This window comes from Marmota monax, unplaced genomic scaffold, assembly GCF_021218885.2.
Source record: "Marmota monax isolate L192 unplaced genomic scaffold, Marmota_monax_Labrador192_F-V1.1 WCK01_AAM20220418_F8-fsc00005, whole genome shotgun sequence".
Taxonomy (NCBI): Eukaryota; Metazoa; Chordata; class Mammalia; order Rodentia; family Sciuridae; genus Marmota; species Marmota monax.
In genome coordinates, this window is record NW_026692254.1 from 14,690,199 (window position 1) to 14,702,778 (window position 12,580).

The following is a 12,580-nucleotide window of genomic DNA, read 5'->3' on the forward strand; positions in this document are numbered from 1 at the left end:
TCTAGGTTGATTCCACAGTTTAGTTATTGTGAATTGTGCTGCTATAAACATTGATGTGGCTGTATCCCTGTAGTGTGCTGTTTTTAAGACCTTTGTGTATAGACTGAGGAGAGGAATAGCTGGGTCAAATGGTGGATCCATTCCCAGTTTTTTTTTTTTTTTTTAATTTTTTATTGTGGGTTGTTCAAAACATTACAAATTTCTTGACATATCATATTCCACACTTTGATTCAAGTGGGTTATGAACTCCCACCTTCACCCCATACACAGATTGCAGATTCACATCAGTTACACATCCATTGATTTACAAATTGCCATACTAGTGTCTGTTGTGCTCCGCTGCCTTTCCCATCATCCACCCTCCCCCCTCCCCACCTCTCCCCTCCCCTCCCCTCCTCTCTCTCTACCCCCTCCACTGTATAACCCTGAGGGTCTCCTTCCATTACCGTGCAATTTCCCTTCTCTCTCCCTTTCCCTCCCACCTCTCATCCCTGTTAAATGTTAATCTTCTTCTCCTGTTCTTCGTCCCTACTCTGTTCTTAGTTACTTTCCTTATATCAAAGAAGACATTTGGCATTTGTTTTTTAGGGATTGGCTAGCTTCACTTAGCATAATCTGCTCTAATGCCATCCATTTCCCTGTAAATTCTATGATTTTGTCATTTTTTAATGCAGAGTAATACTCCATTGTGTATAAATGCCACATTTTTTTTATCCATTCGTCTATTGAAGGGCATCTAGGTTGGTTCCACAGTCTTGCTATTGTGAACTGTGCTGCTATGAACATCGATGTAGCAGTGTCCCTGTAGCATGCTCTTTTTAGGTCTTTAGGGAATAGACCAAGAAGGGGAATAGCTCGGTCAAATGGTGGCTCCATTCCCAGCTTTCCAAGAAATCTCCATACTGCTTTCCAAATTGGTTGCACCAATCTGCAGTCCCACCAGCAATGTACAAGTGTACCCTTTTCCCCACATCCTCGCCAGCACTTGTTGTTGTTTGACTTCCTAATGGCTGCCAATCTTACTGGAGTGAGATGGTATCTTAGGGTGGTTTTGATTTGCATTTCTCTGACAGCTAGAGATGTTGAGCATTTTTTCATGTACTTGTTGATTGACTGTATGTCCTCCTCTGTGAAGTGTCTGTTCAGGTCCTTGGCCCATTTGTTGATTGGGTTGTTTGTTCTCTTATTGTCTAATTTTTTGAGTTCTTTGTATACTCTGGATATTAGGGCTCTATCTGAAGTGTGAGGAGTAAAGATTTGTTCCCAGGATGTAGGCTCCCTATTTACCTCTCTTATTGTTTCTTTTGCTGAGAAAAAACTTCTTAGTTTGAGTAAGTCCCATTTGTTGATTCTAGTTATTAACTTTTGTGCTATGGGTGTCCTATTGAGGAATTTGGAGCCCGACCCCACCGACTGTAGATCGTAGCCAACTTTTTCTTCTATCAGACGGCGCGTCTCTGATTTGATATCAAGTTCCTTGATCCATTTTGAATTCACTTTTGTGCATGGCGAGAGAAAGGGATTCAGTTTCATTTTGTTGCATATGGATTTCCAGTTTTCCCAGCACCATTTGTTGAAGATGCTATCCTTCCTCCATTGCATGCTTTTAGCCCCTTTATCAAATATAAGATAGTTGTAGTTTTGTGGATTGGTTTCTGTGTCCTCTATTCTGTACCATTGGTCCACACGCCTGTTTTGGTACCAGTACCATGCTGTTTTTGTTACTATTGCTCTGTAGTATAGTTTGAAGTCTGGTATCGCTATACCGCCTGATTCACACTTCTTGCTTAGCATTGTTTTTGCTATTCTGGGTCTTTTATTTTTCCATATGAATTTCATGATTGCTTTCTCTATTTCTACAAGAAATGCCATTGGGATTTTGATTGGCATTGCATTAAACCTATAGAGAACTTTTGGTAATATCGCCATTTTGATGATGTTAGTTCTGCCTATCCATGAACAGGGTATGTTTTTCCATCTTCTAAGATCTTCTTCTATTTCTCTCTTTAGGGTTCTGTAGTTTTCATTGTATAAGTCTTTCACCTCTTTTGTTAGGTTGATTCCCAAGTATTTTATTTTTTTTGAAGATATTTTGAATGGAGTGGTTGTCCTCATTTCCATTTCAGAGGATTTGTCGCTGATATACAGGAATGCCTTTGATTTATGCGTGTTGATTTTAAATCCTGCCACTTTGCTGAATTCATTTATTAGCTCTAATAGTTTCTTTGTAGAGCCTTTTGGGTCTGCTAGATATAGAATCATATCATCTGCAAATAGTGATAATTTAATTTCTTCTTTTCCTATTTTTATGCCTTTAATTTCTTTCGTCTGTCTAATTGCTCTGGCCAGTGTTTCGAGAACTATGTTGAAGAGAAGTGGAGAGAGAGGGCATCCCTGTCTTGTTCCAGATTTTAGAGGGAATGCCTTCAGTTTTTCTCCATTCAGAATAATGCTAGCCTGAGGCTTAGCATAGATTGCTTTTACAATATTGAGGTATGTTCCTGTTATCCCTAGTTTTTCTAGAGTTTTGAACATAAAGGGATGCTGTACTTTGTCAAATGCTTTTTCCGCATCTATCGAGATGATCATATGGTTCTTATTTTTAAGTCTATTGATGTGGTGAATAACATTTATTGATTTCCGTATATTGAACCAGCCTTGCATCCCAGGGATGAATCCTACTTGATCATGGTGTACAATTTTTTTGATATGTTTTTGTATCCGATTCGCCAGAATTTTATTGAGGATTTTTGCATCTAGGTTCATTAGAGATATTGGTCTGTAGTTTTCTTTCTTTGAAGTGTCTTTGTCTGGTTTAGGTATCAGGGTGATGTTGGCCTCATAGAATGAATTTGGAAGTTCTCCCTCCTTTTCTATTTCCTGAAGTAGCTTGAAAAGTATTGGTATTAGTTCTTCTTTAAAGGTTTTGTAAAATTCTGCTGTATACCCATCCGGACCTGGGCTTTTCTTAGTTGGTAGTCTTTTTATGGTTTCTTCTATCTCCTCAATTGATATTGGTCTGTTTAGGTTTTCTATATCCTCCTGACTCAATCTGGGCAGATCATATGACTTAAGAAATTTATCTATGCCTTCACTATCTTCTAATTTATTGGAGTATAAGGATTCAAAATAGTTTTTGATTATCTTCTGTATTTCTGAAGTGTCTGTTGTGATATTGCCTTTTTCATCCCGTATGCTAGTAATTTGAGTTCTCTCTCTTCTTCTCTTCACTAGCATCGCTAAGGGTCTGTCGATTTTGTTTATTTTTTCAAAGAACCAACTTTTAGTTTTGTCAATTTTTTCAATTGTTTCTTTTGTTTCGATTTCATTAATTTCAGCTCTGATTTTAATTATTTCTTGCCTTCTACTTCTTTTGCTGTTGTTTTGCTCTTCTTTTTCAAGGATTTTGAGATGAAGTATGAGATCATTTATTTGTTGGTTTTTTCTTTTTTTAAGGAATGAACTCCAAGCAATGAATTTTCCTCTTAGAACTGCTTTCAATGTGTCCCATAGATTCCGATATGTTGTGTCTGTGTTTTCATTTATCTCTAAGAATTTTTTAATTTCCTCCTTGATGTCTTCTATAACCCATTGATCATTCAGTAACCTATTGTTCATTCTCCAATTGATGTATGCTTTTTCCTTCCTTCTTTTATCGTTGATTTTCAGTTTCATTCCATTATGATCAGATAGGATGCATGGTAATATCTCTACTCCTTTATATTGTCTAAGAGTTGCCCTGTGACATAATATATGATCTATTTTTGAGAAGGATCCATGTGCTGCTGAGAAAAAAGTGTAACTGCTTGATGTTGGGTGGTATACTCTATATATGTCAATTAGGTCTAGGTTATTAATAGTGTTATTGAGTTCTATAGTTTCCTTATTCAACTTTTGTTTGGAAGATCTGTCCAGTGGCGAGAGAGGTGTGTTGAAGTCTCCCATGATTATGGTGTGGTGGTCTATTAGACTCTTGAACTTGAGAAGAGTTTGTTTGACGAACATAGCTGCACCATTGTTTGGGGCATAAATATTTATGATTGTTATGTCTTGTTGGTGTATGGTTCCCTTAAGCAGTATGTAGTGTCCCTCTTTATCTCTTTTGATTAACTTTGGCTTGAAATCTATTTTATTTGATATGAGTATGGACACGCCTGCTTGTTTCCGAAGTCCATATGAGTGATATGATTTTTCCCAACCTTTCACCTTCAGCCTATGTATGTCTTTTCCTATCAAATGCGTCTCCTGTAGGCAGCATATTGTTGGGTCTTGTTTTGTGATCCATTCTACTAGCCTGTGTCTCTTAATTGGTGAGTTTAAGCCATTAACATTTAGGGTTATTATTGAGATATGGGTTGTTCTTCCAGCCATATTTGTTTATTTCTGTTACTAAACATGGTTTGTTTTCCTCTTTGATTGTTTCCCCCCCCCCTTTACTGTCCTACCTCCCACTGTTGGTTTTCATTGTTATTTTCCATTTCCTCTTCCTGTAATACTTTGGCTAGGATGTTTTGAAGAGATGGTTTTCTGGCTGCGAATTCTTTAAACTTTTGTTTATCGTGGAAGGTTTTAATTTCATTCTCCATCCTGAAGCTTAATTTCGCTGGATACACAATTCTTGGTTGGAACCCATTATCTTTCAGTGTTTGAAATATGTTATTCCAGGATCTTCTAGCTTTCAGAGTCTGTGTTGAAAGATCAGCTGTTATCCTGATTGGCTTGCCCCTAAATGTAATCTGCTTCCTTTCTCTTGTAGCTTTTAAAATTCTCTCCTTATTCTGTATGTTGGGCATCTTCATTATAATGTGTCTAGGTGTGGGTCTCTTATGATTTTGCACATTCGGCGTCCTGTAGGCTTCTAGGATTTGGGATTCTGTCTCATTCTTCAAGTCTGGGAAGTTTTCTTGTATTATTTCATTGAATAGACTGCTCATTCCTTTGGTTTGGAGCTCTGTACCTTCCTGTATCCCAATGACTCTTAAGTTTGGTCTCTTAATGTTATCCCATATTTCTTGGATGTTCTGCTCATGGTTTCTTAACAGTCTTGCTGAGCTGTCTATGTTCTTTTCCAGTTGAAATACTTTGTCTTCATTGTCTGATGTTCTATCTTCTAAGTGTTCTACTCTGTTGGTAGTATTCTCCATTGAGTTTTTAAGTTGGTTTATTGCTTCCTGCATTTCTAGGATTTCTGATTGCTTGTTTTTTATAACCTCTATCTCCCTGTATAGTTGATCCTTTGCTTCCTGGATTTGTTTGCGTAATTCGTTGTCGAAGTGATCTTTCATTGTCTGATTTTGCTGTTTAATGTCTTCCTTGATACTCCAGATCATCTGAAGCATGTATATCCTGAATTCTTTATCTGACATTCCATCTGCTGCAGCTGTTACCTCTTCTAAAGTTGCGTTGACCTGCATTGCTTGTGGTCCTTTCTTTCCTTGTCTTTTCATACTGCTTGCGTATCTTTCCTGCAGGTGCGGGCGGCGGCTCTGCTCTCTCCTTATTCCAATTGGGGTGTCGTGGCTACCACGCCGGCAGGTCACTGGGCCTGTTCTGGGAGCTGGTGGCGGCTCTGTTCTGCCCCTACTCCAATTGGGGTGACGTGTCTGTCGTACCAGCAGGCCACTGGGCCTGTCCCGCTGGTCGGTCGCAGATCTGCCCACCTTTCGGGCACGGGTGGAGGCTCTGCTTTGCCCCTACTCCAATTGGGGTGTCGTGACTACCCCGCCTGCAGGATGCTGGGTCTGTTCCTGGCAAGGGAGGCGACTCTGCTCTGTCACTACTCCAATTAGGGTGGTGTTTGTACCCCGCCGGCAGGCTCCTGGGCCTGATCCGCCGGTCTGTTGTAGGTCTGCCTACCTTGAAGGCGCGGGCGGCGGATCTGCCCTGCCCCTCCTACCACGCCTGCGGACCCGTGGGCCTGATCTGCAGGTTGATCACTGGTCTGCTCACCCTGCGGGCACGGGTGGCGGTTCCGCTCCACCCCCACTCCAATTGGGGTCACGTGACCACCACACCGGCAGGGCCTGATCCGGGCGTGGGATAAGGATCTGCTCTGCCCCTACTCGAGTTGGGGTGACGTGTGTACCACACTGGCAGGCCACTGGGCCTGACCCGCCAGGCTGTCACAGGTCTGTTTACCTTGCAAGCGCGAAGGGCGGCTCTGCCCTGCCCCTCCTACCACGCCCATGTACTACTGGGTCGTGGGTCTGCCCACCTGGCGGGTGTGGGTGGCGGCTCCGCCCCGCCCCCTCTCCAATTGGGGTCACGCGGTCACCACGCTGGCGAGCCGCTGGGCCTGCTCCGGGGGCTGGCGGCGGCCCGGCTCCTTCCCTCTGGCTCGAGGACAAATTGAGGAGACTCGGGTGACTGAGCCTCACCCCCCTTACCAGGAGACCAACTGCTTATGTCACCGCTGGTATTGATGAAGATCTCTCCTCCACCGCTTTCTGCTGACATCAGATCTCTGCCATGTTGGTATCCTATGCGAATGGCAGCATTTCGTTCCCCTTGCCTGGCAACCCAAGCAATGGGTGAGTCCTGACCTGCCCTCAGCAGGACCCGGACCGAGACACAGTTTCCGCGGGCTCCTAGCCCCGGTCCAGGGAAGTTCCGGGAGCCGGAACTCGGCCGCTCCGTGCTCGGTGTAAGCTCCTATAAGTGTAAGCTCCAAGAAGCAGCCCCCGCGGGCTCAGTTCCGGGAGCCGGAATTCGGCCGCTTAGTGCTTGGTGTATGCTCTGATAGTAGCAGGGTCCAAGAAGCAGCCTCCGCGGGCTCCGCAGCCCTGAGCCAGGGCGGTTCCGGGACGGTTCCGGGAGCCGGAACTCGGCCGCTCTGTGCTCGGTGTAAGCTCCTATAAGTGTAAGCTCCAAGAAGCAGTCCCCGCGGGCTCAGTTCCGGGAGCTGGAATTCGGCTTCTTGGTGCTTCGTGTTTGCTCTGATATTAGCAGGGTCCACGAAGCAGCCTCCGCAGGCTCCGCAGCCCGGAGCCAGGGCGGTTCCCTCCATTCCCAGTTTTACAAGGAATTGCAATACTGCTTTCCAGAATGGTTGCAGTAATTTGCAGTCCCACCAGCAATGTATGAATGTGCCTTTTCCTCCACATCCTCACCAACACTTATTGTTGTTTGTATTCTTAATAGCTGCCATTCTGACTGGAGTGAGATGAAATCTTAGTTTTGACTTGCATTTCTCTAATTGCTAGAGATGTTGAACATTTTTTCACATATTTATTGATTGATTGTATATCATCTTCTGAGAATTGTCTATTAAGTTCCTTGGCCCATTTATTGATTGGGTTATTTGTCTTCTTGGTGTTAAGATTTTTGAGTTCTTTATATATCCTAGAGACTAGTACTCTATCTAACATTAATATCAAGAATTAATAAATGGGATGGATTCAAACTAATAAGCTTCTTCTCAGCAAAAGAAACAATCAGTGAGGTGAATAGAGATCCTACAATTTGGGAACAAATAATAATGTTTTGATGTTAGATTATTATTATTATTTTTTAATATTTATTTTTTAGTTGCAGTTGGACACAATACCTTTATTTTATTTATTTATTTTTATATGTTGCTGGGTATCGAACCCAGGGCCTCACATGTGCTATAGACGAATGCTCTACTGCTGACTCACAACCCTAGCCCTTGATGTTAGATTATTAATTGCAAAATGTAGGAGACTAATATAAAATGGGGAAACTGTGTAGGAGGAAATATGGAAACTTGTACTATCAATTTTTCTATAATCCTAAGGCTGCTCTATTTAAAAAACCCAAGCTTTATTATCTACAGTCTTTATTATTTCCCCATGAGTCAATGGGAGTGAGACACGGGATTGGTGCTGTGGTTACCAGGCAGTTTCAGTTAGATTGTCAGTCGGATGCCCCAGATTTACTCATCTCCTTATTGGTGAAAGCATGAAGAGATGAGAATTCCTGGTTGAAATGTAAGAGGGTCCCCTGAGAGGTGGTAAGGAGCTCACGTGCTGTGATTTACCTGCTAAGGACTCAAGCAATTCATGTACAACTTCAGTGTGCCCAAAATGTGCCGCCACCACAGCTGGGTTGTCATCGGTGGGTTCTGTTGGCAGCTCCACCTGTTTCTCGGAGAGTAGATACCGGACCATCTCCAGATCCCCATGGGCTGCTGAGATGCTCAGAAGTTGACCCTGGTCAAAACATAATAGTGTTTCAGTGAGACCAGCTGTGTTTGGGATTGCCAAGTGAATCAGCTTGAAGTGTTTCACCAAGCCTGTGGGCAAGACTGGGGCCTCTTTGCCAGGATGACAATGCCTGCCATGAGCAGCCGTGCAGGCTGGAAATATGGCTGTCGGAAGTGAGAGGAGGACAGTGGAAGTTCACCTGGGACTTCAAAAGCCTAGTGCAAAAGGGTAAACCAGCTCATTAATAATTCTATGTTGATTACATACTGAAATAATGATTAATTTTTTTTAGTTGTAGATGGACACAATATCTTTATTGTTTATTTATTTTTATGTGGTGCTGAGGATTGAACCCAGGGCCTCGCACCTGCAAGGCAAGCACTCTACCACTGAGCTACAGCCCCAGCCCTGAAAGAATGATTTTTTATCTACGCATAGATGTTCATAGACTTATGATGAGCTTATGTTCCCAATAAACTTATTGTAAACTGAAAATGCACTGAACCCATTTAACCTACCAAGCACCCTAGCTTAGCAATGCAACACACTGTCCCGAGCCAGCTGTTTCTCCGCCTGACCCTGCAGCTAACTGAGAGCTGTAGCTCACCACTGCTGCCCAAATCATGAGAGGATGGAACCACATATCACTAGCCTGAGCAAAGAGAAAAATTCAAAATTCAAGTACAACTTTCACAGAATACAAATGATCTTCACTATTGCAAACTCCAAAACTCATTGTCAGTCTTTGAAAATTAGAGACTGCCTCTTTTCAGGTTAAATGAAATAATGTTATTACCATTTCTTCTGTTTCCCTTTATTTCCTCATTGTGGCTTAGGAAATTTGTTAATGCATATGTGGTTCACATTCTATTTCTACTGGACAGCACTGCTGTCAACCATCTGCTTCATAAGCACAGGGAGCATAAGAGTGTCCCCTCTCATCACAGACCCAGGGCTCAACTGCCAACTGATTCAGGCTGATTGTACCTTACAAAAAGACAAGCTCTGTGAAGGACCATTTTGCAAGGTATTCATAAAAGAAATGAGACAGGTGAGGGCAAGCCACAGATATGAACCAAAGGACAAAGATCATTTAGGAATACACAGTGGGATTCTTTTTTAAAAAAAATATTTATTTTTTTAGGTGTAGTTGGACACAATGCCTTTATTTTATTTATTTATTTTTATGTGGTGCTGAGGATCGAACCCAGGGCCTCGCACAGGCTAGGTGAGCGCTCTACCACTGAGCTACAACCCCAGTCCTCCACACAGTGGGATTCTTGGTTGGTAGTCCAGAAGAAAAGGGGATAGGCTGGAAACTGGACACGAGCCTAAGTTCCTACTTCATCCCAGCCATTTTGAAAGGTAAAAACTGTATTGAGGCAGGAAGAATGTTAATACATGGACAGGGAATAGAGGTCCCCAGAGGTTTCATACCTCGCTCAAGTTCACAGAGCCCAGAAGTGGCTGTCATGGACTAATGTAAACATGGCCCTGACTTTTCACAGGCTCCCTGGGTGGGCAGAAAGGCTGCTCAGGTGCAGGCTGGATACGTATGTGAAGTGTGTGACTGCACTACTGAACCTTTATGTCCTCCTGGAATGTGGCTGCTTCTTGTGGACTTGACCATTAGCATCGTCAAGGAGGCATGTAGGGAACCCAAGGTGGAATGAGACAACCAGCGGCATCAGAACAATTATGGAGGACCTACTGTGAGTAAGAGGCACTTCTGAGCAGAGAGGATGGCAGGGGTGACTTTTGGCTTCCAAGAATTTAAAGTTAAGTTCAAGGCAGGAATGTGCATAAAAGAACCACCAACGAGCACATGTTATTTGCTGAACAGTTTAGAAAATAAGTGTCTTGGGGTAGGGGATGTAGCTCAGTGGTAGAGCACATGCCTTGCAGGCGGGAGACTCAGTTTGATCTCCAGCACTGCAGAAAAAAAGAAAAAAAAGAAAGCCAGGGGTCTGGAGTTCGCGTTAGGGTGAGATGGGCAGAAATGGGAAAATGGAAGCCAGGGAAGGGAATTGATATTTGTCAAGCTCTGACCACATTCCAGATGCAGCACAGAGTACTTCATATGATCACTCTGATCCACATACCAGTCACACAATGTTGTTACCTGTATTTTCATCTTGTAGATGAAATGAAAACTTGTCCATGGTCAGGTTTTATGATCAGATCCCCCACCCCTACCTCAAGTTGACTTGCTGTCTGTGCAGCTCCAAAGCCCATGTTCCCTTCATTCCATCCAAGAAAAAGAGGGATTTGGAGGACAGTTCAGTTTCAGTTAGTGGAATGAATGGGTTGCAATGAGTGATGTCAAGTGGGACAAGGGACATTTTCAGGGATGGAATGATTTGGAGGACAGTAGAGAGTTGTGTATTTAATATGACCAGAAAAGAAAAACCTACTGCCTGCTGCTCTGCCCAGGGTGGGGCCCATTAGCCCTGCCATTCCAGGAAAGCACTTGCATTATGGAGAAAAACCACAGTGATTGATTAAACGACTAATACAACTAACAGCCGTCTAGACTCCAGTGGGTTATAGGCTTAAAAGCTCCATCCTCAAGAGTTGGTAGGAGATCTCACTAAGCCAGCCCAAGGTCAAGAGGGATCCAGAAGGTGGGAGGAGCTGGAGCTGATTCTCTGGCTGGAGACAGCCCAGAGGCTCTGGAGTATGTATTTAATTTAATTTAGTAAAAAATAAAAAATAGATGACTTTCTATAGCTCCATCAACTAATGCCCCTCTGCAAAGGAAAGCTCTCTCACAAGCCTTCCAGGGCATGTTTATCCATATACACTCACAGGTAGTCTGTGCAAAACCAAATGTTCTTTTTATCTAACTCATTATAACTTTTTATCAGTTTATTACATAACCTAGAAGAGTGAAAAAAATTAGAAGTGCTCAGTTTCATGAACTCCCACTTGATTGCACCTGTGTGACTGGTCCCAAACCAAGGAGCAGAATAGTGCCCTGAGCCCAGAAGGACCTCTATGTCTGTTTCCTGTCACTGCCCTAACAGGAGGAACCACCATCCTGACTTCCCACACCAAGCATTCGTTTTTGTGAGTTTTTAAAATCTATGAAAGTGGAATTATATTTCACTTGTTTTTATTTTTTCTTTTCACTGTTAAATAACTAGAAATTCACGGGATGTTGCAAAAAATAGTAAATGAGGATTCTGATTAGCCTTCATTTGGTTTTCCCCAATGGTAACATCTTACCATCATCAAAACTGGTAAGACCATTTTAGTAAGACCTGTGTATATAACTCTGACACTATGTCACATGTGTAGACTTGTGTCACCACCGCAATCCAGACATGAAACTTTCTTTTACCAGGGGAATCTCCCTCCTGCTACCCCTTTTGAGTCTCCACACCCTGAGCTCCAGGCAACCACTAATCTCTCTTCCATCTCTGTCATTCTGTGGAATTAAAAGTGGAATCATATGGAACATGACCTTGGGAGGCTGGCTTACCTTCCACTCTGCATAATGCCCAGAGACCTACTGAGTTGTTGTACATTTCCATAAGTATCTTTATATTGCTTAGTAGGACTCTGATATGTTTAACCCCTTGTCAACTGAGAGTTTTTGATTACATCTAGTTTGTGACTATTACAAATAAAGCTGGCACAAACAACCGTGCACTCATTTTTATGGGTACTTAAGTTTCACTTCTCCAGAATAAATGTTCAGTTCAATTGCTGGCTCATAATGTAAGTGTGCTTCTAGTTTTTTAATGTACTACTAAACCACTTCCGGAGTGTCTTCATCACTTGACATTCTCACCAGCAATGTATGAGAGATAGTTTCTTTGTATTCCCACAAGATTTTTTTTTTCACTATTTAGTCATTACAATGGGTTCACAGTGATTTCTCATCATGGTCTTAATTTGCATTTCCCTAATGGTTAAGGATATTGAACAGCTTTTCATGTGCTTATTTGCTCCCTATATACCCTGTTAAAACAAACATTTCTTCACGAATTCATTCATTTCCGAACTGGATTTTTTTTTTTTTTTGCTTTTCAGTGTTAAAGTTTTTAAAATTCTTTATATTTTCTAGATATGAGAACTTTGTCAGGTGTATAGTTAGCAAATATTTTCTCCCTGTCTACAGTTTGTCTTTTTATCCTCATAAAAGAGAATTTTTCACAGCAAAAGTTTCTAATTTTGAATCATCTGATTTATCAACTTTTTCTTCTATGGATTGCTTCATTCACACATTTTCTATATAGGTCATCCTCTGCAAATAGAGGACAGTTTCAGTTTTTTCCCTGTCAGATGTATTTCATTTCCTTGCCTTATTGTACTGGCTAGGACTTCCAGTATTACACTGCATAGTTTCTTATTGAATATAATTATAACTATTCTTGAATGGAACTTGGGGTACTGTATTGAGAGTGGAC

The 12,580-nt window shown here is 42.1% G+C and overlaps 1 protein-coding gene across 2 annotated transcripts in view; it reads right to left on the reverse strand.

Annotated features, from left to right (window-relative positions):
- Positions 1 to 12,580, reverse strand: part of Lrrk1 (leucine rich repeat kinase 1) — a 162,207-nt gene that overhangs the window by 86,501 nt on the left and 63,126 nt on the right. For both annotated transcript variants that reach the window (XM_046435941.2, XM_046435951.2), the window contains one exon: positions 8,000 to 8,171. In XM_046435941.2, the coding sequence (XP_046291897.1) occupies positions 8,000 to 8,171 (172 nt within the window). The remainder of the gene's footprint in view (positions 1 to 7,999; positions 8,172 to 12,580) is intronic.